We start from the raw sequence: 27114 nt of genomic DNA on the forward strand, positions 1-27114 counted from the left end.
TGCCAATTTTGGAGCAGTTTTCTCTTGTCAGCCATACACCCCCCCCCCCAAAAAAAAAAGAGAGAAAATGATAAAAGCAAGCATGTGGTCTCCCTATGTGATTCAGAAAGTTATGGACCTTTAATCTTCCTTCCGCATCATTTGTCTCAAACAAAGCATACAAAATGAGATACTTCATGTACAGTAACACTTGGTATGGTTAAAGAGACCCATAGTAGTGATTGGTGTAGCATGTACAGGTATTGATCTGATCAAGGAGGTTTTGGAGTTCCAACTGGCTGTAATTATTCAAACAGTTGTCAGATTGCTATTGATGTACAAAAGAATTTCACAGGTGCACTTGTGCCTTTGATGATCGATTTTCCAAGCCGCCGTCTTGCTGAGCAATCTGAAGATTCATTTTGAACGTTATCATAATGTTGGCCATATTTTGCTTATTTATTTATTAAATGAAATGAAATTTCCCTTAATAATAAAGCATGTAAAACAAAAGTCAATTCCGTTCAGAAATTTGCGCAAAAGTGTAAATCAGAGCTGTATTATGTGAAAATGTTTAAAACTGTACCATCCTGGAAAGCTTGTTTTATCACTTTTCGACTTAATTTCCCCAAATGAAACTAATGTGCAATAATCTTCAAGTATAATTCTTTATTGATAGATATATCAGATTAGTGCCCGCGTATGCCCAGTCGAGTAATTTTCGTCTTCATTTCAGCATTTTTTTCTCAATTTCTGTTCGCGCATCCTCGTGTCTGTACCACCTAGCTTTTATAAGAAGGGATAGCGAAAAGTAATTACCATCACAAAGACATATCTTCCTTTGAAAGTGGCTGGTGATTATGCAATGAGACACGAGTCAATTGTCTTTGTATCGGTGCGGTAGATCCTGTTTGGCACATGCTTCAAATATTTTTGAGCGGCGGCTTCGAACATAGATCAAAGGGAATAACTCTGTTGTTACTCCATCTCTTCAACCTCCTTGATCTGATTGTCGGTGCTGGTAGGCTAGCTTGATATGCAGACAGCATCAGCAGTAACATGTTAGCACCGAACTTGAAATCACCCTACATGCCACTTCAAGATGGTGTTGATGACTTCCGGGAAGAGTGGTGTACCACATACTGTAATGTCAACAGGATACTGGAATGATGTTCCTCTGTATGCAGACTGGCAGGGAGGATGTGATGGTCAGTGGTAGTGTCAGTTGAATGTCAGTTTATCCTCTGGCTGGACACTTGAGGAGGCAGTGGACTGGAATGGACATGTCATGGTTAAAGATGCTGCATCGGCAAGGGAGAACTCTGCGCTTGTAGTCATCACAAATAACATGCACTACCACTGTCCATTAAAGCTACATCCGTTGTTCCCATGTTAACAATACTTAAAAAAAAAAAGGAGTATTTGAATATACTGAATGTCAGAACCGATCCCTGAGTAATTTACAGTATGGCAATATTCCAGAGATACAATATACCTTTTTCTCCCCATTTGTCCTTTTCATTGTTCAAAAGAGTGATGTGGGTGTGCTAACATATCTTAGGCACTGGCCATGCAGTCAAATTGAACAAATTTTGAGAAAGACGTCCTCAAAATCACCATGATTGGTCATCTAGAAATGAGAATGTCACCCCAATTAGAGTGAAGAGATTTAGAACAAAAGATGCAAAAGTCACAGATTTGCAGAGACAATTAATAAGCACTATTCATTGCTTATGAGTGACCAAACCCTTTAGCTGTTGTTGTTGTTTCTTTTTCTTGTGTACAAAAAACCCCAAAACAAAACCAAGAACATGTGAGTAAAGCGGACTGATTCATAGGTTGTACGTAGGTGATTTATTAGGTGATCCGAGTATCCTCTCGGATCACCTTCTGTTTTTGTACGGATTCTTTCTTCTTCTTCTTCTTTTTCTTCTTTCTCCCCAAAAGTTGTGCATCGATTAGCTCAGAAAGTCCTCTTCCTATCAATTTCAAACTTTTACCATATATGTATCGTCTCCCAAAGACGGCAATCGAACTAAAATCAAAGTGATCAGTCGACCGTGACGTCACTATGACGTCATTATATGAAAACACATTCTCGATCATATCTCATTAATGGAATGGAATTTTTCAATGAAATTTACGTCACATATATTTCAAGTCAAGCGAATTCTACTCATATTCTCAAAATTCATCTATACCTTAAAACGTGCGCGTACGCGCGCGTTCAAATATTTGTATGCTCCAATCGAGCTCAAATTTTTTTTGCACACGTTTCAGACCATTTGGAGCATTTTTTGAAAAATTGAAAAAATTTTACGGACGCGTACGCGCGCGCGCATATACGCACGCACAGCTCATATGCAATAGAAATTTCCCGTTTTTTCACATTTATCACCTGCCTGAAATGTCAGGGAATATGTCTACCAAGTTTCAAGTCAATCCGACTCAATATGACGTCATACGGGCCCGTCAAAGTTGAAATTCCGCGCGCGCGTCAATGGCGATATACAGTGCAACAATGCCAAAAAAACGCCAATTTTAAATCCGATATTACTCGTCAGGATGGACGGTGACCCCCCATTTTTTTTACATATTCTGAAAGCTGATGAGTTGTACATGTCATTTCATGGGTTGGAGATGCTGGAAAAATGATTAAAAGATATCAAATTTCTTAATGAAATAAAAAGAGTAAATTTTCAAAATGACGTCATCAAATTACAAGTTCACTCGAGCGTATCTCACTTATCCTTTGCCCATTTTCACCCAGATTTCAGTATGTTGTAGCTTACTAAATGTGACCCGCTACAACAAAATGATCCTGAAGTCGGGTGAGGTCGATTATTTGAAAATTGCATGACAAAATTCCCTAATCTTTCTGCTTTAAATTGATATATAACACATCTTATGAAAATAATCGGGTGCGGAGATATCAATGTTTAAAAGAGAGCATGTCAAGACGTATGGGAAATCACTGTTTCGAGAAAAGCGCCCTAAAAGTTTTCCTTGCGACGCAATCGCGATCAAGGGGCATGTAGTCAGTTTTCACCTCCGGACAATAGAAGGTAAACCCTAGCAACCCCCGAAATGTTCATTCAAGCACAGCGTCCGCGGTCTCCTCACCGACCAATCAGTGACCAGGATGCCAGGAGAAGCGGCTGGGCATAGCGCACCCCGCCCGCACGAACCAGTCGACTTGGCAGTGTGCGAGCTTCACGCTTCGGTTAGCGGCAAGCAGCAAACTGACCAATGAGATCACTCCGGTCGTTGTTAGGGGCGGAGCCTGTCTGTGGCGCTCAATCCAAATTTTCGAACCGGTTTCTGCTTGGTTGAAACGCCAAAAACATGGCCCAGAAAAACACTATTTTTTGGTCTTTCCTTTCATCATTTTGCTTCAAAATTTCGACAGATGATAGAAGACATGTCAGACTCCAATAATATGTCAAAATCAGAAAATCGTAAGTTTTGACCAATCATGATGCTCTGACTTCAAACTCGATTTTCACGGCTTCGACGGTGCGCGACTTTAGGACCTTTTTGTTGTAGCGGGTCACAAATGTTCTTTCATTAATATAATAACACCATTTTGATTAGATGACAGCATCACCTCGTAATATTGGATTGAGAGTAATCTTGTCAAATTTGACCAGTTTACGTGTTATCTTAATGGGAGTGCAGTTTTTCTGGAAATGAAAATTGACATGACTATCTTTTTCGAGCACTAGCTCACCTATGCTTCGGTGAATTTCTCTAAGATTTTAATATGTTGTAGCTGAGACTTTGGGCTATCGTAAGTGTGCCCTTCATTTTTTCATACGGTATCGGGATCACGTCCAAAAACTTGGTTGAAATCAAAGCCTATCTTCGATGTATTTTCATATTTCTTTCTTTTTCCAACTTTCTTTGCAATAACTCAAGAAAAACATACCCTATCACCACCATATTTTGCACATGTTTAGTTCATGTCACGTACATTATTTCATAAAATAACAACTACTTCATCAGACGCCATCTTGGGTATGTAAATTAGGGTCAAAGGTCATAAATGTTTCATCCTGTATCTTGGTGAATACATGTTCTATCTTCCCCATATTTTGCACACGTAAAGACCGTGTTACAGGGATCATTTCACAAAATAACCACTTTTTGCTCAGATGCCATCTTGTCTGTGCAGATCGGGGTCAAAGGTCATATGTACTTCTTTCTTTATCTTCGTTATGACGTGTTATCTCTATGGGAGGGAATTTTTCTAGATGTGAAAATTGACATGATTGTCTTTATCGAGCACTAGCTCACTTACCCTTCGGTGAATTTCTCCCAGATTTTAATATGTTGTAGCTGAGACTTTGCGCGATCGTACGTGACCCTTTGTTTTTTCATATGGTGTCGGGATCACGTCCAAAAACGTGGTTGAAATTAAAGGTTATCTTCGATGTATTTCCATCTTTCTTTCTTTTTCCAATTTTTCTTTGCAATAACTCAAGAAAAATAGCCCCTATCATCCCCATATTTTGCACATGTTTAGTTTATGTTACGTACATTATTTCATAAAATAACAACTACTTGATCAGACACCATCTTGGGTATGTAAATTAGGGTAAATGGTCATAAATGTTTCATCCTGTATCTTGGTGAATACATGTCTTATCTTTCCCATATTTTGCACACGCAAAGACCATGTTACAAGAATCATTTCACAAAATAACCACTTTTTACTCAAATACCATCTTGGGGGTGCAAAGTGGGGTCAAAGGTCAAATATACTTCATTCTGCATCTTTGATAGTGTATATGGAATTCGGTACCCAAGATGGCAGGTCTGACTCCCTTTTCAAAATGAGAATCCAAACATCACACGACGAATGTCCCTAATCTCAGGTGAAAACTCGAATCATTGATTTAAAAAAAAATCGGATCACCTAATTTGTCAGTCTTGACAAATTCCGAGTCTAGTAATGTTTTGTTTTTATACCAGTCTGCTGAAACTCTGGCTTGCCTTCATACATGTTCATGTAGTTTTTCTACAATTCCTACAAGCCTTTGGTAATGAGGATATCGTTGATCTTACCCCGGAGTATTTTATTATCACAAGAGGTTATTAGCATTTAGTAGTCCATTAGTCATGGCATCAATTATGGTTTATATGGTAGCCTTGTTAATTTTAAGAGAGAAAGACAAGTATTTGTGACAATATAGCAATATAGTGATGGATATGACAGTGAATTCATTATGACCACCATCTCAAAATCATCTTCAAAACATCTCAAGCTCCGCTATGCACATGACTTGAAAAGAGGATTGAATGACACTTTAAGGACATGATGAAATGAAAACAAAACTACTGACACACTCTTTATCATTACATACATTTCAAACAGTAGTTTTGGCAGTAGCCTGGGAATGTTCATGTGCATTGCATTTGTCAGATTTTTAGTAGTAGAAAGTCGTTGGTAGAGTGATCAGGATTCCATTGAGGCAGGCAACGAAGCTTTGTATGATAAAATTTTCTGTCAAATTAGTGGTCATGTATGAGAGATGTTTGCCAAAAGAACCAGTCCCCACATTTTGTATGTATCTGCATGCTCACCGTACCCCGCAGTATTGTACATAATCAATCAGAGCAAATAGCACGAGTGTTCTTTGTACCTGGGCAGTGGTTGGTTCTTGCATTGTACAAGCAGATTAGATAGCAGCTCAGGCACCACGTATGTACCCGGCATCAAGCAATAATAGGCAGTTGACTATTTATCTTCAGTTTCTATAGATATCAACTTGCGTCACACACACACAAACACTCGTACACAGACACATACACACACACATACACACAGCCCCCTGTGAGCAGTTGGGCGTGAAGCGACCTTTAGCACCTTGACGTCTTTTTTGTACGTCTTGACAGATCTCAATGCATTGTGGTTAAAAGTGCGCCTGATTTTACATCATGTGCTGTTCAGTAGAGATTACACACCACAGAGGGCAAGGGATGGATGCCTTCTGACCCGTTTTCACTTCCCACATAATCTGGGGCATCTCATATAATAAGATCGGGAGATGCAGTCGAAACACGGTACCCACTGTGCACTGTGAGGGTGTGTTACCATCATTGCCCTACTCATCATCATGATGTCGGGAGTGGGTAGATCAGCTTTCGTGTAGACGGAGCCCGCATGATGAGCCTGAGAATCATGGTCATGCTCTTCTGTATTCGTCGTCCCCGACAACTTCATGTTCTACTCTTCATTTGGCTAGTACCAAATACAATATGTAATACAATGAACAATTCTTTTGATGTAAGGATAGGTTTCGACAGACAATTACACATTTGTATAATTGTGGCAAATACATGTATATCACAAGATTCCCACAGACATGTACATGTACAACTGTATGTAGACCATGTCATCACTGATGTGATTTGCTGTATTATAAAAGGTGGGGGTGGGGGATGGGGATGAGAAAGATGCAAAGGGATGGCTTCCTAAACTGTGTACGACTACTTTAGCTCTTCAATGGTAGCAGTATATTGTCTGTGTATGTGATACATTGTCTGTGTATGTGATACATACACAGACAATGATACTCTCTCATGAAATTTATGATGAACATGTAAAGCTAATATATTCATAACTAGAAAAGCACTCTGAGAGCGCAGACCTCCGCCAAGCATGCAGCTCATTTCCACCACTGATCTTGTTCTTCTTTAGAGATATCAGTGATTTCCACCACTGATCTTGTTCTTCTTTAGAGATATCAGTGATTTCCACCCATACCTGTGTGCTGAAAGTTGCCCGATTTCCCAATATAGAAGCCTTTGTTACGTCATAAACCCTCAGCTGCACGGCGCGCCTCGCCCAGCAGAAACTAGAGCACGCACTTTAGTGCGCGCTTGCAAACCTCAATACGCTTAGCCTGAACTCCCAAGTTCATTAACCCTACCTGCCAAAATGTCAAAAATCCTTCATAAATTCCCCAAAAATTCTCGGATCACTACCAAAAGTTAATCGTTTGTTACTTGTGTCATTCTCAACCTTTCCTGCAAGTTTCATCCAAATCCGTTTACTACTTTTTGAGTTATTTTGCACACGGACAAACTAACTAACTAACTAACTACTAACTAACAAACCAACGGTAACGAAAACATAACCTCCTCCCTTAGCGGAGGTAATGAACATGTAAAACTGTAAAACTAACATATAATTTTTCTCTTTCCTGAACATTTATCTCATGTTGTGGGGGATATTTAGTATACTTTGAGGGGAAAATTTGAAGTTATATTTCAAAGAGAGTGATTGAACCGTAATTGCCTTTTACTGATTATCCTTTCTTTTAAGTATGAATTATAATTTTGCTGGTTATGTTATATTCAATTACATCAAATCTGAGACTTGTGCATAAAAAAAAAATATGAAAGTTTTTGTTATCAAGTATACCATGATTTGAATTGAAAATAGGAAAGAGTATGATTTTTTTCAGGCCTAAGAGACCCTAATCTTGTATATCATGACGTCCTGTTCAGCCCAATAAACTATCCAATTATATATCCATGTGCTCCCAAACACAAGGGAAATTTGTGGAATATTTTGGAATATAGTGTCAACCTAATTGCTAAAATTATTAAAAGTTGTCATCTTGTCCTAGTAAGATATTCATTTCAGGCAAGTTCTGCAGAAATGATTCATAATCTTCATTGACATTCATCATACATAACAATTGTCCCTTTAGCACATTGTGCAATTTGCACATGAAAATAGTTGCCCTTTCCATGGCATAAATTAGTGGATGAGAAAGTGTCTTTGCATATTTTTTTTTTGGAAGCTATCCAATTTCATCATCTGATTATTTACTTTACCTTTCCAGAAGGAGCTATTATATGACTATTGTATGCAATGAAGATTCTTGCCAGAAATGCACATACAAAACTTACCATGGTCATGAGTTATGGACTATCTTCTAATTTCATCATAACTTCATGGTTGGAAATGGGCGACGGGAAAGGGATGGGGGTATTTGTACTTTTTTGTATCCTGCCGGTTGAATCTCTCGCCATTTAGCAACTTATTAATTGAATATTCAGTCTTCTCAGACAAACTAGACCACATGGAAGACGAGCTACATGTCATGCAGCTGAATGTGGGCTGTTCAGCAATCTTTTCAGACGGAAAATGAAAGCAAACAATCAAACAAACTAAAGCAATTATAGTGTTCTTGGAGGCATACGTTTCCGATTGCATACGTTGTATATATTGCTTGGGTTGCACTCATCATTAGAAATCACATCATACTTTCATTTATCAGCTCGTATCTACTTTCATGGATTGTCTTTCTCATTTGTTTCTATACCGAAAACACAGCCTGGTCAAACCCACGGCAGAGCTCCAGTTCAGAGTGCTCAACCACTTCAACATCAAGAGCGACGTCATCCTTGGCACAGCAAAGGTCAAACTGCTGCCACTTCTGGCCAAGCACAACGGCAAAGGTTTGTGGACACATCAAATGATGACCTGATAATTGCCCCAAATCAAACGGACAAAGTCCTACTTGTGTAATACAGGTCACTGTTTTACAAAGGCTTACATCATCAGTGTTGTTGCATTTGTCCATGTATATTTATGGTTGTATACATTGTCATTTTATTACAGTGTACATGTACTTGGAAAGTTAAATTTCTGTCAACATCTTCAAATCCTACTTGTACAAAGTAACCATAATTTTCATTTCATAAATTGAAGTGTCTTTATAGTCACCCAGAAGTTGTCCAGTGGAGGTAGTTGTGATGAAATTAGAAGATAGTCCATTATGTTGCACCAAAGCTCCAGTAGGCAATATTGTGATGGATTTACTTTGACGTACTGTAACACCAGAAACATTCATGGCATGAAACTTTGGCGAATTGGAGCCAACATCCTTTGTCGCGGCGTGAAACTTTCGTAAATTGCTGACCTCGAGTTGACTACATGTACTGTAGCATTCAATGCATTGTGTAAACAAAAACGTTTGCAAGTATTTTACTTTCACAAATCTTGGCTCGTGAAATTTGTGAAACTTTCAGGCTTTACAGTACACAACTACAGGTACCAATTGCTTCTTGCTATTTTGTATGATCTGTATTTTCTTTTCCTACCACCAGTGAGTAACTTGGCACTCCCTGTGGAGCTGAAGGCGGAGGGGAAGGGGTCACAGAAGGGCGGAGACCTCCACATCGTCCTGGACGGGATGACGGTCAGCCAGGAGCTACTGTCCTCCCTGGGAGCAGTCAGCCAAAATGGTGAGATGATGCGAGGGCGTGTCCTTGCACGACCACACCCAGACCTGCCAATTCCCCTTGATTCTGTGGGAGGGAAAACAATTCTCATTACAGAAACCGTCAATTCTGGCTCTAAGAAGTACACACATGCATGAGAAGTGTGTGAAATAACACTGTGATAGCACAATTTCAGTTGGGTAATGATGAAAATGCAAAATATTAGTAAAAAATGCAGCAAACTTCCAAATGTTGGCAGATAAATTTTAATCCCTTCTGAGAAGTATGGCTTACCTTTAACATATCTCTTCATATCCTGATGGGAGGGAAATACACAATAGTCTCCCCAGTTTGGAAATTAATTACACCCACTGAGATACATAGTAGACACAAGTATTCCCTCTGATTGCGTAGTGGTGGTGCCTTGTGGAATTTGTTACCTGATCATTAGCAGCCCGTGGCACACCCAACCGTTTCGATCATAGAAATAGTAACATAAATACCACTGGTTCCTGAATGTATCCTGCCTATTTAAAAAGAAGAACAAAAATGATTTATTGAACCAAGGATCCATGTTAGCTGGAATTCTCGAAAGATATTTTGTTGCATATCGAGAGTGAACAAAATCACTCATAAAAATTCTAAAAGATAAATGAATAAAGGAATTAATTAATTAGTATGCAAAAGCAACACAGCCATGAAAGATAACTGCAAATTCAGAATTCACCTGAACATGTATGTTCAGGAGTGGAAATTCTCTCCCATTGTACAGTAAGGAATGGGAATGGGAAAGTTGGAATCGGGAGCAACTTTTGAAACTGCAGCATGTGCCAAATATTGAGTCATACACGCAACTAAATTAAAGGCAAACATGTTTTTACGGATATGATAACAGTGTGCTACGTTCTGAGCTAAGCATTTGCAAACATACAGCTGTACAAATTAATGCTTGTGGTAATGCCGGGGTGAATTGAACATTCCTGTCTTCGGGCAGGGACCGTCCAGTGGAAAAATAAACAGGAACATTCGTGTGAAGTGTAGAATTTCTGAAGAGACCACCTTCCCTTTTATAGCTTCTGCTTTAGTAGTTTGGAAATGACACCATTCATGTTGGTTATACATCAGTCTATTTCCTTGTTTCACTCTCACTTACTGTGGAGGTGGGAACCACCATCCAATAGGGCACTTTGTTTTTGGTTCCTAATTTGCTTCTCAGGAGTGCCATGGTCTAGACACTGGGTTCCCTCAGTGGCTCCGTATTGTAGGTCACTTACCCTGTGCTTTTGATTTTGTTATAGCTGGAGAGCACAAGGTTTGGGAAAGTTTTCTTTGTGGTGTCAGGCATTCTCTCTGATTCTATATGAGGCATCAACTATCTAGAGATGTCTGTCTGAGAAGTCAGCAGTTTCCTAATCAGTCCATCAGAGAGGAGTTGCTGTAATCTTCAAATGGAATAAAAAAAGAAGCAATTAGTGATCCGACACTTGGTTTATAGAATAGCCTGTCATGAGACTTAGGAGAAAGCAGAGTCTGTGTTTGCAGTTGGTTATTTGACATAATGATTAATGCTCTATATGATACAGTAACCATTAATCATTAATTAGGCATATCTATGATAACATTAAGATATCATAAGCTATAGAATGGTTTAAAGACAAAGTTTTGCTTTAAAAGCAAAGTTGTCAGTCTTAGTCTAAAGCTTTAGAAACAGGTAAGCTATAACATCCACCCCTCTTTTCTACCTCGAAGGTCCGTCTTCCCAGGTCAACGGTGAAGTGCCTGCAGGTCCTGATGGTCTGACCAACGGCAGCCGCTCAGACAGCCGCCTGGCCGCTCTAGCGGCCGTCTCAGCCTCCATAAACAACCAGCAGGACTCTGGTGGCAGTGCCAATAATTCCCCGTCGGCTGGGGGAGCCAAGAGGCGGGCCCCCGCACCGGCCAGGCCTCAGAATCCTCCGTCCAGACCCAATGGTCCCACTCCAGGTACAAAGTTCAAATTTTGGTGGTCGTGCTTTTGTGTCTTTTTTTTTTTTTCTTTCTTTTTTAAGTGTGAATCCTCCATGGCACATTGAAGAAATAGGAAAAAGAATTAGCATATATTCTACATCATATCAAGTTCGTATTTCTTTTTTTGTCAGAACTCTGAGAGAAAAGGTGTTATATTCCAGTGTGTGTGAAGATTGAGGGTAGACAGAAGAAGGAGATGACATGGGCGGGTAGAGGGGGAAATGTGTCATTTACTTGATTTAAGAAAGAGTATTTGACAGTATTTTTTGATAAGTTGTCTAGGCTTTGTTGAAACAGGCATCTGATCTGTGACAAGCTACATGATGATTGCCTATGTATGACGTGTTTGCACTAAACGCTGCAGCTAGCCTTTAGTGTGAGCTGTGTAAATAAGCTCTACCTGTATGACTTACAGCTCCAAGATCCTCAGCAGCTGCATCCACACGGTCCACTACCACTACCACTGCCGCCAGCCGCACATCCTCCACTACCACAGCCAACAGCATGGCCAATAGGCCCCTCCCCCAGGTTCCTGGGGCGGGCCCAGCCGTGGCAGCCACTGCCGCCGCCACTACAGCAGCAGCAGCAGGAGCAGGAGCAGCAGGGGCGGTCCAGGGGACCGCAGCAGCCGCCGCACCACCCCAAGCAGCCACCCCAGGAGCTGCATCAGGGGCATCGACAGGTGCCCCGCCTGCAGGAGCACCCACTGGGGCTCCACCGGGGGCCGGACCTGTGGGTGCTGGGGCACCTGTGGGCAGGAGCGTAGACCTCAACAATCAACCTCTTCCTTCAAAGTACGTCTCAAATACAGACACACATGTAATAATCATAATAATAAACCTCATTTCTATAGGGTATATCACCGCAGATAGATTCCCTATGCCCTTTGTGCATCCATCTGTAATTATGCAACAAATGGATGAAAATAAGAAAGCAGCTGGACAAGATTATGAAATACAAACTGAAAAAGCTCATACATTGTGATATTTGGTCATCAGTTATACCAGGGCTCGACACTAATGGTGGCCCGGTGGCCCGGGGCCACCAAAAACGCACATCGGGCCACCAAAATTTCAGAAATGAAGAATTTGGTAGCCTGATTGGGCCACCAAAAAAGGTCTGATGTTTGCCTTTGGGCCACCAAAAATAAAAGTTAGTGTGGAGCCCTGGTTATACACATATTGTAAATATCTGTCATTGTATCAGTTCATTTGTAATTGTCATCTTCAATGAACACTTTGACAAAGAGTCAAAAATTTCACTGAGCTTCAGTATTTATGTTGTAGATAGAGCCAAATTTAGATGTATGTTTTTTCTTACATTAGTGAACTGAAGAATATCAGAAGTAGAACAATTCTTGAATTCTGGATGAAAATTCCAATTCAAGTATCACATGATATATATTCTTGAGGGAGAATAAATTGATGTCAGTACACATTGGTATGCAATTGATTAATGTTGCGTCAACTTTTTTTTTTTTTTTGTTAGCTGGGAGATGAGACTGGACCAGCATGGTAGGCCATACTACGTGGACCACAACACACAGACCACAACGTGGGAGAGGCCCCAGCCACTACCACCGGGGTGAGTTGGCAGGGTTGCGACATGTCCACGCTCCCCCTTGCGTGTAAAACTTACGACTGGAGTAGATAAATGAAATGGGTGCTTGCCACTGATCTCTAGAGGATATATCTGAATGTCTCATAGGCCAATGTTTTGAAGCAACCGAGCCACCATCCTATCACACACATCGCAAGCTAATGACATCACATGATCTTGGCGACAGTCTCTGCTGGAAAACATGCTGTTAGCATGGTGGCGCTGTGGCTTCAATTTTCTGTACACCGTGAATGAGCTAATGAGATATCCAGATATTTTCTGTAGAGATCAGTGATGCTGCTTGCATGTTGAGAGTATAGCACTTGCACAAGCCCATTGGGGCTGGTGGGGAAAAAAAAAAAAAAATATATATATATATATATATATATATATATATATATATATGTTATGATACAAAATATTTCAACACGTATGCCCCCTTTACTACACTACTGCTTATTTCTGTGTATTTTTGGTAATGCGCATGCGCAATTGTTTGTGGTTGTCATAGAAGAAATCATAACAAAAGAACGCTTCCATCCACTGAGCTGATCCGAGTCCAACGTTACCGGACACCCCGCACTCTCGTTTGTTTTGTGGATAATTAAACCACATTTAACACCAGTTAATATCGGTGGCTGAGGCATACTCTCGCCATCACGGAGTTTGTCAGAAGGACTTTGTTGTCTGTCTCCTGTTTTAACGCCTGGATCGCGATGGAGATGGTTTAGCTCTCTACCTTGAACACAGTGTTGCGTTGTTTTAAGTTTAAATTTTAATCTCATTCTTTGTATTCTTGTATTCCAAAATATATTATTTTGTAATTGTTATTCAGAATTTCTAAAAAAAAATAAATTTAATATTCAATTTAAAAGAATTGCTAATAATGCGTCGTTCTTTCTCCCCCCGTCTTCTTATTTGAACAACGGATTTAGAAAATTGCTCTCCCTCTTTAATATTTATATTTCTTTTGTATTTACTTAAATACCGAGTGGACGTCTATTTGTCCCGTCGGTGACATATATATATATATATCTATATATATGTAATGCCCTTGAATATGCAGCCTTCCTCTCCTTTGCAATAGCATTCATTGACTGAAGGTATTCGCAGTCAGTTTGCTGTGCCCTAGACCGTGGCAACACAAGGCAAACTGGACTCTGACCTTTTTGTAGCAATTTTCAAATTAGTCGTACAATCAAAGTGGTCACTCTGATCCATGACTATTTCTGTGTTGCAGTGTTTACTTTTGAGTGAGATCGTGGTTGTGAAATGCCAAAGTTATGCAGAAGCTGTTTATGAATAACACTGACGTCTTTGCATGTATACAGTTGTAGCATACTTAATCAGATACAGGAACACACTTCATGTAGCAATTTGGCAGCTTGCCATAAGAGTCATGTCAGGCTGTGATGAGCAGATCTTTCTTTCATCTCATAATGTAAAAAGGCATTTGAAAATTAATCACTGAAAAATCATGTCCAGTTTGTTAGCTGCTCCAAGAAGCAGATTAATGATATGTCTCTTAACATCTCTTTCATGTTGTTTGCTTATGCATCAGGTGGGAGCGTCGAAAAGATCCCCAGGGCAGAATATACTACGTCGACCACAACACCCGCACCACCACCTGGCAACGACCCACAGTGGACTCTGTCCGCAACTACCAGCAGTGGCAGGTGCAGCACGCACAACTCCAGCAATCTGCCATGCAGCAACTGCAGCAGCGTCTCTACCTGCCGGTAAGTCGGCTTAATGCTGCAGATCGCTTGCAGGAAGGAGGAGAATGGGGGGGGGGGGGGGGGGGGAGGGGGAGGGGGAGGGGGAGGGGGAGGGATGGGGGAGATGGGGAAGAGGCAGAGTTCACCGCTTATCACAGATATTATTTGACTTGGCTCTGTTATAGCGTAGCTTCCCCCCCCCCCCCCCCCAGGATGTTTGGAAGATGAATATCTTGCCTTCAGTGGGAAGATAAATGTCATGCCTTCCAGCACATGCCCTTTTGTGTGAATGAATTGCCTTCATCTACACCATTGTGACACATCCACCGGCCTGTTGTTAGCACTAAAAGGAGACAGACATACTGTCCTCGACGTGATTGTAGAAAATGGATACTGATATCACGTAGGCCTTTTCAGCGTCTTCCGCATCAAGACGAAAATGCTGATTGTAAAGGAACTGAAATGACCCACTAAGAATTCCATGTCATGACATGCAGTATGTTTTTTTTAGGTAAAATACGGAGGAGGAAGTGGATGATTTGAAGCTAAGGTTTTATTCTGAGCCAACAATGACCGACACACAATGTGCTGGGTATGAGGTCATAACACAATAGTCAATAAATGATGAGGTTGTGTGTGAAGCAATGCTGGCTTTGAAAAAGTGGTTTGAGTGGGAGAACTCTTGTGGTTTAGTTTGAGATCACATAATTTTTTTTGATATATCCATTGGGACAATAGCATAGATGTTACTGGGCCTGTATGTTAAGATTGTAAATTTGAGATTTTATTCTAGTTTTATTTTCTTTTTAACTTCTTTTAGGTGTGTGTTTGCATTTTTGTTTGGTTTTACATATGTGTTACAAAAACAAAATGTTTTAAAGTGAGATGATGCCTAGATTGCCCACAAAAGAATGAATAAATACATTGGGAAGGGTGTGTGGGACTGTGGTGTAAGACTAATTCTCAGGTAATGAATTGATTTCTGTTTCACTCTTACAGCAAGCCGCAGGAGGAGTAGACCCCAGTGATCCGTTGGGACCTTTGCCAGCTGGCTGGGGTAAGATATTCACAAGATACTGCTTCTCTCTATCCTGCTCTGAATGAACACGAGAAATGTTTGTATTTTTCTAGGAATGGTGGGAGATTTGATGTGCTGCTATTTGATCCACTCTGTATTCCGACCAACCTGACATGTACATATTTCCTTACAGTGAAGTCAATCAAGTGAAAATTCTACACCCTCAAACTGTAATCCAGGACCCCAGAAATGTTGTTTAGGCATTTAACAACAACAATAGCAAAAGAAATCAGATCAAATTTTGATGGTACATTATGTCATCTATGCCATTTTGAGAAGGCTTGTGTGTAATGCTTTCAGCAACCTCACAGGATTGAGAGGTGCAAAGTCAGAAAATAATAATTCTTCTTAGCAGTAAAAGTTGTAGTAGAAGTAGAGTACATGTAGTAATAGAAGTAGAAGTAGCAGTAATATCAGTAAATATTTCAATTGTTATATGAAACAGCGTAGCATTCAATAGTGACTTAAGTTTCTGTGCTTGTATTGATAGTAAAATCTTTTATCATCTCTTTCCTTTGTAGTGTGGAAGTTATTAAATAACGCCTAAATAGATCGTTGTCATTTGATTGGTTGTTTGACATTGATCATTCGTCCCATTTCACTGTGACATCATCATCGGTGCAATTGTGGCTCTATTTACTGTGCAATTTTGGATCCATACGATATGCTTCATTTCATGCACGCCAAGAGCCTGGCTTGCGTTTGCAGTGTGTGTAAACGACAGCGTGCTATAGCGTAAAGCTATCAGTGAGCGCTCTTTCGATCTCAGATTCTCTCTTGTTTCTGAATAAGTAAAACATCAAATGACAAGGATCTATTTTAGGCGTTATATAAAGCAAATAATAAATGTTTTTTATTCGTGTAATGGACAGAATATTTCATTCGGTGAAAGATGAAATCTTTGATCCACTCTACTCGGCTGCGCCTTGCTGAATGGATCATTTCATCTTTCACCTCCTGAAATATTCTGTCCATTGCACTCACAAACATTCATTATTTGTATAACATGTGAAGACTGATAGTGCATAGCTCAGTCAACAATGCCTGGGCCGACTGAGTTCAAATATTTTGACAGTACATAGGAATAGAGAAAAGAGCGCCTTTTTGATTTGTTTGTTTGTTTGCTTGTTTGTCTGTGTCGACAGAAAAGCGAACGGATACCCATAGCCGAGTCTACTTTGTCAATCATCTGAACCGAACAACACAATGGGAAGACCCCAGGACACAGGGGTTAGTATCACCAACTTGGAATCACTTCCCTTTTTCCCTCCCTCTTCACTCTCCCTTCTTTCTCTCCCCTCCCACCCCCTCCACCCCCCCCCCCCCCCCCGTTTCTTCTCACCGCTTGTATTTTCTAGTCTTGAGGTGTATTGTGTTTCCAAAATTTGCAGATTTCAATATTTTCTTCCGTTAATGTGTTTGTGCAAAAGAACAGATGATGTAAACAATTTTTTTCCCCCAAAGAATTGTCAATTTGAATATTTCCTTCTGTACATGTCCCATTGCTAAAAGACATGATTTAAGTAGGGTGGTTTTTTTTTTTTTCAAAGAATTGTAGATTTTAGTATATTTTTCCATGCATGTGTCCATGCTAAAGGACATGTAATGGAAACAGACTTTTTTTTTCTTTAAATCCACAAAGTAATTCAATTATGGAAGAGACCATGCTCTGATTGTAATGTGCACGATTTGACTACCATTAAAAATTCAAAGCTCCACATCCATTTGCTGAAGCTATTGTATGCTATATAAAAGCCTTAGATGATGCGTCAGACAGTTGGCTGCCAGTTTGAACAGATCACAGTCAAAGAATATTCATAAGAATTCTGATGCAGAAAATCAGAATGTTGATAAGCATGATATGCGATCAAAGTTTGTACACGCAGATTTGGTTTACTAATATGTCAGCCTGTTGGTATCGGTTTATGCTTTCACTGAGTAGACAGATTTTTTCAGTGGCTAGAAAGTTAACTCTCAAGTGATATTTGTACCACAAGGAAATGGGGTGTGTTCACATATGATCTGAGTGTTGTAGGTAATGCTTGAATGATAGAAAGACCCAATTCAGTGCAAGAAAAAAAAACAGACATTAGCTTCAACTTCGTGGTAGACACATAGGTCCAGGGGATGATGGTATTAAAAAAACAAACAAACAAACAAAGGTAAATCAACATATAGCTTGGCAATAGCTGTAAGTCATCTCACATCTAGCAAAGTTTGGCAACGGACATTTAGATGACAAGAGCTTGTCTCTCTTCCCCCTCGCTTCAAAGCAGGGCAAACATGCAGGAGGCACCCCTGCCCGACGGCTGGGAGATCCGATACACCAAGGAGGGCGTCCGCTACTTTGTGGACCACAACAACAGACGAACGACTTTCACCGATCCCCGGCCCAATGCCTCCAAGGGGTGAGTATATGATGTCCTTCATGATGATGATGATGGTGGTGGTGGTGGTTGTAATGATGATGATGATGATGGTGGTGGTGATGGTTGTGATGATAGTGAGGGTGGTGATGGTGGTGATGATGATGATGGTGATGGTGATGATAATTGTGATGATGGTGATGATGATGATGATGATGATAATGATGATGATGATGATGATGATGATGATGATGATAAGAGAGTTATGAAGCTGATGGTAGTAATTGTGTTGATGATGAAAATGATAATGAAGATAATGGTGATGATGTTGGATATGGTTATGGTGTTTAGAATGATAATATTTGATGTTATGTTATGCTCATTATGTTTTTCATAAGTTTGCCCCAACTATGTTTTTAGAAACTTTCTCTGAATAGATTCTCAAATAGAGCCTGTATGCTTCTAACCAAGCAGCCGTCCAAAGTCAAACCATTTTGTTCATGTTGTTCATGTTGAGATCTGCTTCATGTTTTACTTTTGCCATCCAGTCCAAAGGGAGCCTTTGGTGTCCCCATAGCGTACGAGAGGAGTTTTAGGTGGAAACTGGGCCAGTTCCGCTATCTATGTCAAATCAATGCACTGCCAAGCCACGTCAAGATCAGCGTATCTAGGAACACTCTGTTTGAAGATTCCTTCCACCAGGTAAGGAGCATGCATATCATTGCAGATTATAAATTGGGTTCAGAGAATGGAGCCAATCGGGAGCTCTGAAATGAGTCATGTGAGCATTCATTATATTTTTCACTAACAGAAAAGGAGTGCAAAACAAAGAGCATAACTGCACTGCGTGTTATCCTGTGGCAGATTACTGATTGCTCTGTGCAGATTAGCTGTGCATCCGGCGAGAACCCAAGCTTTGAATCGCACTGTTTGCATGGCCCATTGAAGAGTGGCCCCATTGCATTGCTGTGCAAAGTTTTACCAGCTGATAGCTTAGGTCAAAGATCCATTTTATAAAACAAATAATGCACAGGTCTAATATCTTAGTTGTTAGTGAAGATGCACTGCATTCTTGGGTATTCACAATGTCATGTGCATTGCACCATTGTACATTGTAGATACCCTCGAGGGCATTGCATCTCCACTAATGCACTCTCACCTGTGCATTATACGTATAACATTGCTCGTCTAATCACACACACACACAAAGTGAAATGGTTGTAGATCCCAATCTGTTCACAAGCATTAGCTTGTGGTTCATGTCTTTCCTGGTCACTTGAGCCGCTCCAGTGCCATGACTCCCACCACTCACATTACCTCTAGCTTCCTGTGGTTGGAGAAGAAATAACAAATCATGTTTCCCTATAGGAGGAAGGGAATTGAAGTAACAGCTGTATAAAGTAGAGAAGATTGGAATCATGTTGCAAGCTAGACTTGAGATCCAGGCATCATACTACAAGTTATTCATATTAATGAATTTGTGTTAAGTTGTTTATATTTGCAACTGATTGACAAATTGGCCTTTATCGACGTAAATAAATATGCAGTACACGCTGGATACGACGCCTGTCTGGTAATCAGGAGATCGTTGGTTCGAATCCAACCAGAGTACGAATGCCCTTGATTTTTTTATCATGGGTACTTCTTGAACACTTATTAAGTGGTGCTTGCTTACATCAATGAAGGGCTATTTGTAAATCAGTTGCAATACTACAAGTACTGTGTAGAGTTAAGCATGTCTTTCCTGGAATGACTAGACCTCTTGTCTTAATTGGCATTTATTGGAAAACCTCCAAACTCATTTCTTAACACAAAAGAAAAAATGGTATGAATTTTAAAGCAGAACAGTGTAATCCAAAACAATGTTTCTGCATTGTTTGATGTCATCATTAATGTTACTTTGCAAAAATGTTGCAAAAATGCAAAGTTTCATTGCTCTCCTTAGAATTCATAAACTTGAGATACAACGTCTAGTCACCCCTGGGGACAGTGTGCGGTACACTAAAGCAGTGTTAAAGCTGTCATTGAATATACAGTTTTGTTAAGTCAAGAGGCATGTAGTAGTAGTATTGTTTTCAACAGAGTATGCTCCGTATCTGTGCATACTTACATTGTAGATGGACTTCCTTTGCCTGTTGTGTCCTTTTGATAAATTGAATGGCTGGTCAATGCAACCTTCCGTAATTTGTTTTTTCTTCTTGCTTTGTATGTATTTAAAGTAGTGAAGAACATTTTTGTTTTTTTAATACATTCCAAATCTGACAGAAACGGGTAGAATAATTTGCATTGTGACATGTATGCAAAGCTATCTTAACCTGCTCCATGAAATCCTCCTGATGTTTCACCATTGTGATTGCTTTAATCTAATGCTTACCTGAAAACAAAACAAACAAACAAACAAAAACAAAACAAAAAACAAAATGTCAGATCTTGTAAAAGCCAGTGAGCATGTGAGACTAGCATTAGACTAAATCTTTGTGACAGGTCTGATGGAATAGTGACATGATGTAAACTTGGGTGGTCGGGCCCACTTTAAACTTGCAATTATGTTGTGAGCTGCAATAGTTACAGTCACCATGGCAACATCCAGGAAATAACCAATTAGATGTAAGCATTGACACTGTTGCCGCAGTGACTGCAATTAGTTACAGTTTATGACGTTTACAGACAGTTCCGTTAAGCAGGTCCCTAAATGTCTGTTCAGTGTGATTATAAATAACAGTGCATTCACACTAATTCTCCCCACTTCCCATCCCCCCCCCCCCCTTCAGATCATGAGATTACAGGCTTACGACTTACGGAGGCGACTTTACATCATCTTCAGAGGAGAGGAGGGTCTCGATTACGGAGGTGTGGCAAGGTGAGAGAGTGCAGAAGGGGTGGCTTCAAAACTTTTTCCTACACCGCAATATCAAAAATGCATTGAATTTAGCAGTGTAAAACTCTTTACCATTAGTAGCAGCACAAAAATGAAAAATTTGCTATTTTTCTTTCTTTAATTTTGACCATTGGAAGTTATGCTAAATGTAAATAATGTGTCAGCTGTTGCTTATGTAGAAAACTGCACTTTTGTGCAGGAAAAGGAACAGTGAGCTCTGTTTGTTATTCGTCGGAAACATTAGATTTTATTCTTTCGAAGATGTGTAATTGGTTGATTTGTTCTCAGCAGTCATATAAGAAATTCTCCCCTCCCCCTCAAAAAAAAAAAAAAAAATGGTCCTCCACCCCCAAGATCAGGAGGTCAGTGCTAGTTATGTCATAATCGCATGATCAGCAGTATTCCACTGAGATAAATTTTGACTGAATTGCTCAACATTCAGTGGTCACATCTTATATGTTGTAATATGATTTTGACCTCCTCCATCTGCTGTATGTGCCTTCCCCCAGGGAGTGGTTCTTCATGTTGTCCCACGAGGTCCTGAACCCAATGTACTGCCTCTTCGAGTACGCCAACAAGAACAACTACTGTCTGCAAATCAACCCCGCCTCCTCCGTCAACCCCGACCATCTCCAGTACTTCCGCTTCGTTGGGAGGTTCATTGCCATGGTGAGTGGTGATATAGGGAAACGTTTTGACTTCTTGCTCTTGCATGATAATGCGCCTATAGTGCAGTGAGTCTGTCATGATGTAGCTTCAGGGGTGCCACAACATTTGCCACAACATTTGCTCCTGCAACAATTGCTCTGGTCTTATTTCTCCAAGGACTTAGGGTTAGAGTTAGAGTTTTGATAGGGTTTTAGGTTTAGTTTGATGTGAGGATTAGGATCAGGGTTAGGGTTATGTTTGTGGGTAGAATTTATGTTTGGCTTATAGTACAGATATTTAATTGGAGCAATTGTTGCAGGAGCAAATGTCATGGAACTGGTTTCAGGACTTGTTTTATAATTGGTTGATGCTTCTCTTCTTTGACTTTAGTGATGAAATCTGTTTGAGAAATTAGGGCATCTTTTCCACTTTGCACTCAGGAAATTACTGTGAAAAAAGGAAATTTTTGCAGTATGGAAATTTTTGTGTTTTTCATGCAACATGAAACTGCAGCAAAAAAAAAAAAAAAAAAAAGCAAAAAGATGTGTTCAGCAATGGATTATTAAGGACATATATGCTCTTTGGTTGCAAAACATAATATCGCTGTTCGGAATGACAATTTCATTACTGCTCAAAACAAAGAAAAGATGGCATTCCGTATTTGAAGAACTATTGATGTCTACCTACTTTGTAGGAGATTAGAGAATGTGTGGAGTTAGCTGTGTTATGTACTCAGTAAGCCTAGGCCCTCTGGAGTTGAATCTTCCTTTGCTATCTGTCAGTAATTGAAGCACTCATTCTCTCCTGTTCTGTGTAACTCTCAATTCTTCAATAGGCCCTCTACCACGGCAAGTTCATCTACAGCGGATTCACGATGCCGTTCTACAAGCGCATGCTCAACAAGCCCCTCACGCTGCGTGACCTGGAGAGTATAGACCCCGAGTTCTATAACTCGCTGGTGTGGATCAAGTGAGTCTCGCTGTAGTTCGACATTCCCCAGTCCAAAGTCCTCATTTCTTTGTTACAGTTGTCATCTGAAGAAAAGCATTGTTTAGATTTGTCAACTTAGAATTTAGTGATATGACTTCTTTGTCATTGGGTCATGATTCAGAGCTGTCTGAATTTCTGCCCATGAATGTGAGCATATCAAATTGGTCAGAACTATAGTCCTGGGCCCCGTTTTATCAAAAGATAAAATTGATCGTAAATTCCCTTACCACACAGGCTGCCATAGACTTATGATAGAAATTAACTATACAATCAATTATAACTCTTCATAAAACAGGGCCCAGATGGATAATCCATAAGCTATGAATGTTAATCCAGGTTGCATAACTTCCCTTGAATTAGTTTTGTACAAATATATGCTCTCTCATTGTAGCTAGTAGGGGAAAAAATAGATAAAATCAACTTGCTGCCTTGAAATCTTGTGCCATATCGGGGCACAGCGTTTGTACTTATATCCATGAAAATGACTGGCTTCAGAGTATTTGAATGGGTGTAAATGACATTTTGTTTACGTCCAATTTTACGTTTCTACTACTAGGGATAATGACATAGACGAGCTGGACATGGACATGACGTTTGTAGCCGACTTTGAGATCCTGGGCAAGGTGGAGACAGTGGAGCTCAAGGAGGGAGGAAAAGATATTGAAGTCACAGAGGAAAACAAGGAAGAATATATACAGTAAGTCTGGAGTGGAATGGTGAATTGTGTTTGTCTACTCTTTTTTTTTTTTTGTTAAATGACATAATGTTTGCAATAGCATACTGCATACACCATCGATTTCACAAGTTTATTATTTTTTAGTGAGTGTGAAATGGGACTTCCCGACAATTTTGCGAGTGGGTAAAATTGCGACCGTGGAGTATGGCATTGGATGGAAAAGTGTACACTCGCATGTTGCATTCATGTCAGGATCTGGATTACTCTTTTCATGTGAATGTTTTAACATTAACGAAAAGATCTGATTTGCAAAATTCATGAAAATTTTGGGGAAAAAAAAGCAAAATATGTGGTATATACAGTAATGTTTGAAGAGTTCATGGCCCAAATAGTGCTGTGATTGCCCATCTCATGAAGAAGAAAATGAATAACACATACTTCCAAAGTTCTTCTCGAATTTTGGGGCAGTCTTTCTATTATCTCGCTTGTCATGAATTATCAGTCTAATGTATTGTTCATCCACACACAAATGCATACACTGGCTAGACCCCTGAAAAGATGACAGATTCACAATGCTCTGTGACATGTTTGTATTTTGTTTGAACATTGTTGTATTGACATCTAAAGTTACTTTTATAGGTAAAGTGCTTGTTTTTGTAAGATGCCCTCAGTTGAATTTTATAATTTTTAGGGGACGTTCTAGTGAAACCATTTCTTTTTTCTTTATTTTCGTATGAATCAATCATGCTGAAAGTTGTTTAATGTGATCTGAAAGAGCGTGGAATTTGGCACCCTTATATGCATGAGAATAGTGAATGGAGGCGAGTGAGTTTTGAAATGAGTCAGTTATATGGTACTGTAGTAAGTCCTGACAAACACTCACTGCCCTTTGGAGCCACTTGCCAAATCCTTGGAGTGAATGAGGCAGTGACAGGTATTGGGTTTGAAGGAGGTCATGTTCACACCACTATCATGCCTGGCTTAAAGTTTCTAAGTGACTCACTTCTCCCCGGCCATGAGCCCGATTTAGATTCCAGGCTTCGGGTTGACTTCAGATGACAGCACTCTGGCGAAATTGTTTCCCCCAGCAGGCCCCTTATTCAGTAAAGGGAAAATGTTGACCCCAGCTGTATTTCTCAATCCAGAAATAGCAAGTGTGTCATTCAAGGAAATAGATAGATTCCTTCATTTCATGTATACTTGTTTTATATTACCTTGAGCATTGAAGTGGATTGGCATGATTTATTTAAGGGTATCGCTTCAGTTTTGATTGTTCATGGAAGGTTGTGAAAGTAGCTTCTCAGCTCGTGCTGATGGAGTGGTGGATAGGTGAGCTGGAAGAGATGAAATCATCCATATTCATTGTGACCTTTATGCTGTGCTTCAGCTTAATGTTCTATTTGTCATATAGCATGCCATAAAGTTTGTAGTAATCACAGACCCTTCTCCAGCTAGTGAAGCCAGAATCACTTTGATGATGAAATTTGTAGATATTCACTGTACAAGCAGAAACGTTTGTGGCATGAAACTTTCGCAACTCGTTACCATGAAAAAAATTGCAAATATTACTATGTAAACACGCATTGTTTAGTTTAAAACTTTTGTGTGCTTTTTACTTTTGTGAATTTTGGCTCCTTGCGAAATTCACAAAAATTTCATGCACATGAAATTTTCTGGTTTTACAGTACCGTATCATGAAAATTTGAGGAAGCTAAGGGGTGCTACAGTCCCAAACATTTCCCAGAAAGCTAGGAAGATTGGTTTTTCATTACAAGGCTATACATGTCCCTGACTCAAATGTCTGGAACTACTGGCAGTTGTGAATAGGGGATTGGTGATGGTGGGTGGGGCCAGGTTCTCTTTGTCTCCTCCCACCTGCTCGTTGATTGGATGGTTTTTGAGGGATGGGCGTAACCTAGTCCTCTCCTCTCCTCCCACTAATTTGCTGATTGGGGGATATTGAAAAGATGGGTGTTACCCAGTTCTGCTTTCTTCTCTCCCCATCTTATGAATTTGAAAAGGTGATTTTGTGAAATGAGTGTGACTAAGTTTTGCTTTTCATCTACTCACCAGCCTGATGACCCAATTCCGCTTCAACCGAGGTATCGAGGAGCAGACCAAGGCTTTCTTGGAAGGCATGAACGAGGTGGTCCCCCTGCAGTGGCTCCAGTACTTTGACGAGAGGGAGCTAGAGGTGAGATAACGGGATTCCTGGACCAGTTCACACTCTGCTTCAATCACCGAGAACATGAAAATGAATACTGCCTTTATTTCTTTGTGTACCATAGCATTCATTAGTGCCACTATCTTTCTGAGCAATCTGAAAATTCGTTTTGAATGCTAACATAGTGTTGGTTATATTTTGCATGTTTATCTATAAAAACGAAATGAAATTTCACCTACTGTTAAAACGTAAGACACATAAGTAAATCCCATCCAGAAATAGGTGCAAAAGTGTAAATATGAGCTGTATGTGGTGAAAGTATTTGAAAATGTACACTCGCCACCAATTTTATCATTTTTCTGATCACTTCAGACAGCTGATACTGATTTGGTGTAATCTTCAAGTATCGCTTTTTATTCAGTTATACCGTATTCGCCAGCGTATAGGCCGCAGTATTTTCAGAAAAAAAAAAGTGAAAAGTCGGGGTGCGGCCTATCTGGCGGCAAAACCAAAATTGTTCTCTGCAACCCGGCAAATCGGGAGTAAAAACTAACACATTTATGCATGTATGGGACTACACAATAGGCAACCAAGGAGGCAACCATCCCCCGATGATATGAATACCGGTATATAAATCTTACAAGCAAAGCTGCATTCCGTGTTTGTTCCTCATCAGTATGTCCTCTTTGTCTTTTCTATGAAATTTTGATGAGGCAAAAATAAAACTTAAGCTCAAACACAAAGCGTAGCGCTGTGCTAACTAATAATGAGTAATAAAGTGTTTGTCAGAACCTGTCTATTACGTGATTACCTGTCTATTACAATGAACCTGTCTATGACAATGTACCGTAGTACCTGTCTATACATGATTACCTGTCTACTATATTACAATGTACCTGTCTATAGACTGTACAGACAACCACCTGTCTATTACATGAATACCTGTCTACTATATTACAATGTATCTGTCTATAGACTTGCATGTACAGAGACAACCACCTGTCTATGCTATTACACTGTACAATGTGACTCGATCGACTAGCAACTCACACACCTGTGGTGTATGTTCTCTAGCGTTAGATTTCCTCCTGTCCCTTTCCCTCATTTTCTTTCTTTTGCTTTTGTATCATTACACATTATTTTCAGAGTACAATCGTACTTTTGAGCGTGTTTTGTTCATTTTTGTTAAGTTATTACCTCACTGGCAAAAATTTGGAGGTGAGTTTTTGTTGGAGTGTTTGTTCGAGTTTTTCGATTGAACGATGTAGTTTATCTACGTGTGTGACAATCGTGCGAGAACATCGTATTTTGTATGGTACCCACTTGTTTATTTCCGTGAAAATTTAAGTATTTTTTTACTGTAAAGTGTCTTCATCATTCGTCTTCAAGCATCAGGTTTTCACGTTTCTTTTCAGTATTTTTTTTTTTTTTTTTTTGCGTTGCACAAATCGGGGGTGCGGCTTATACGGCGCTGCGGCCTTTGCGCCGGCGAATACGGTATGTCAGATAAGTGTGAAGACGTGTAAAGTCAAATAATTTTTATTTTTTTATTTCATCAATCCTTGCACAATTTCTGTTCACACATCCTTGTGTCTGTAACAGTATGTACAGCTCATCTTTTATAAGAAGGAATGGCGAAAAGTAATTACCATCATAAAGACATATCTTCCTTTAAGAGAGTGGCTGGTAATTATGCAATGACCTATGAATCCATTGTCTTTCTATCTCTGATGCATCTCCAGTTTGGCATGTACTTCATAATATTTCTAAG

At 39.9% G+C, this 27114-nt stretch overlaps 1 protein-coding gene across 1 annotated transcript in view; it reads left to right on the top strand.

Annotated features, from left to right (window-relative positions):
* LOC140233447 (E3 ubiquitin-protein ligase Su(dx)-like) overlaps window positions 1–27114 on the top strand; it is a 63737-nt gene that overhangs the window by 33279 nt on the left and 3344 nt on the right. Inside the window, exons 4-18 of the mRNA XM_072313563.1 lie at window positions 8330–8454; window positions 9106–9243; window positions 10969–11202; window positions 11642–12020; window positions 12715–12810; window positions 14387–14564; window positions 15543–15600; window positions 16767–16851; window positions 17898–18029; window positions 18536–18689; window positions 20759–20847; window positions 21375–21534; window positions 22349–22482; window positions 23060–23200; window positions 25253–25373. Coding sequence (XP_072169664.1) covers window positions 8330–8454; window positions 9106–9243; window positions 10969–11202; window positions 11642–12020; window positions 12715–12810; window positions 14387–14564; window positions 15543–15600; window positions 16767–16851; window positions 17898–18029; window positions 18536–18689; window positions 20759–20847; window positions 21375–21534; window positions 22349–22482; window positions 23060–23200; window positions 25253–25373 — 2224 coding nt within the window. The remainder of the gene's footprint in view (window positions 1–8329; window positions 8455–9105; window positions 9244–10968; window positions 11203–11641; window positions 12021–12714; window positions 12811–14386; window positions 14565–15542; window positions 15601–16766; window positions 16852–17897; window positions 18030–18535; window positions 18690–20758; window positions 20848–21374; window positions 21535–22348; window positions 22483–23059; window positions 23201–25252; window positions 25374–27114) is intronic.

This window comes from Diadema setosum, chromosome 9 (genome assembly GCF_964275005.1).
Source record: "Diadema setosum chromosome 9, eeDiaSeto1, whole genome shotgun sequence".
Classification (NCBI taxonomy): domain Eukaryota; kingdom Metazoa; phylum Echinodermata; class Echinoidea; order Diadematoida; family Diadematidae; genus Diadema; species Diadema setosum.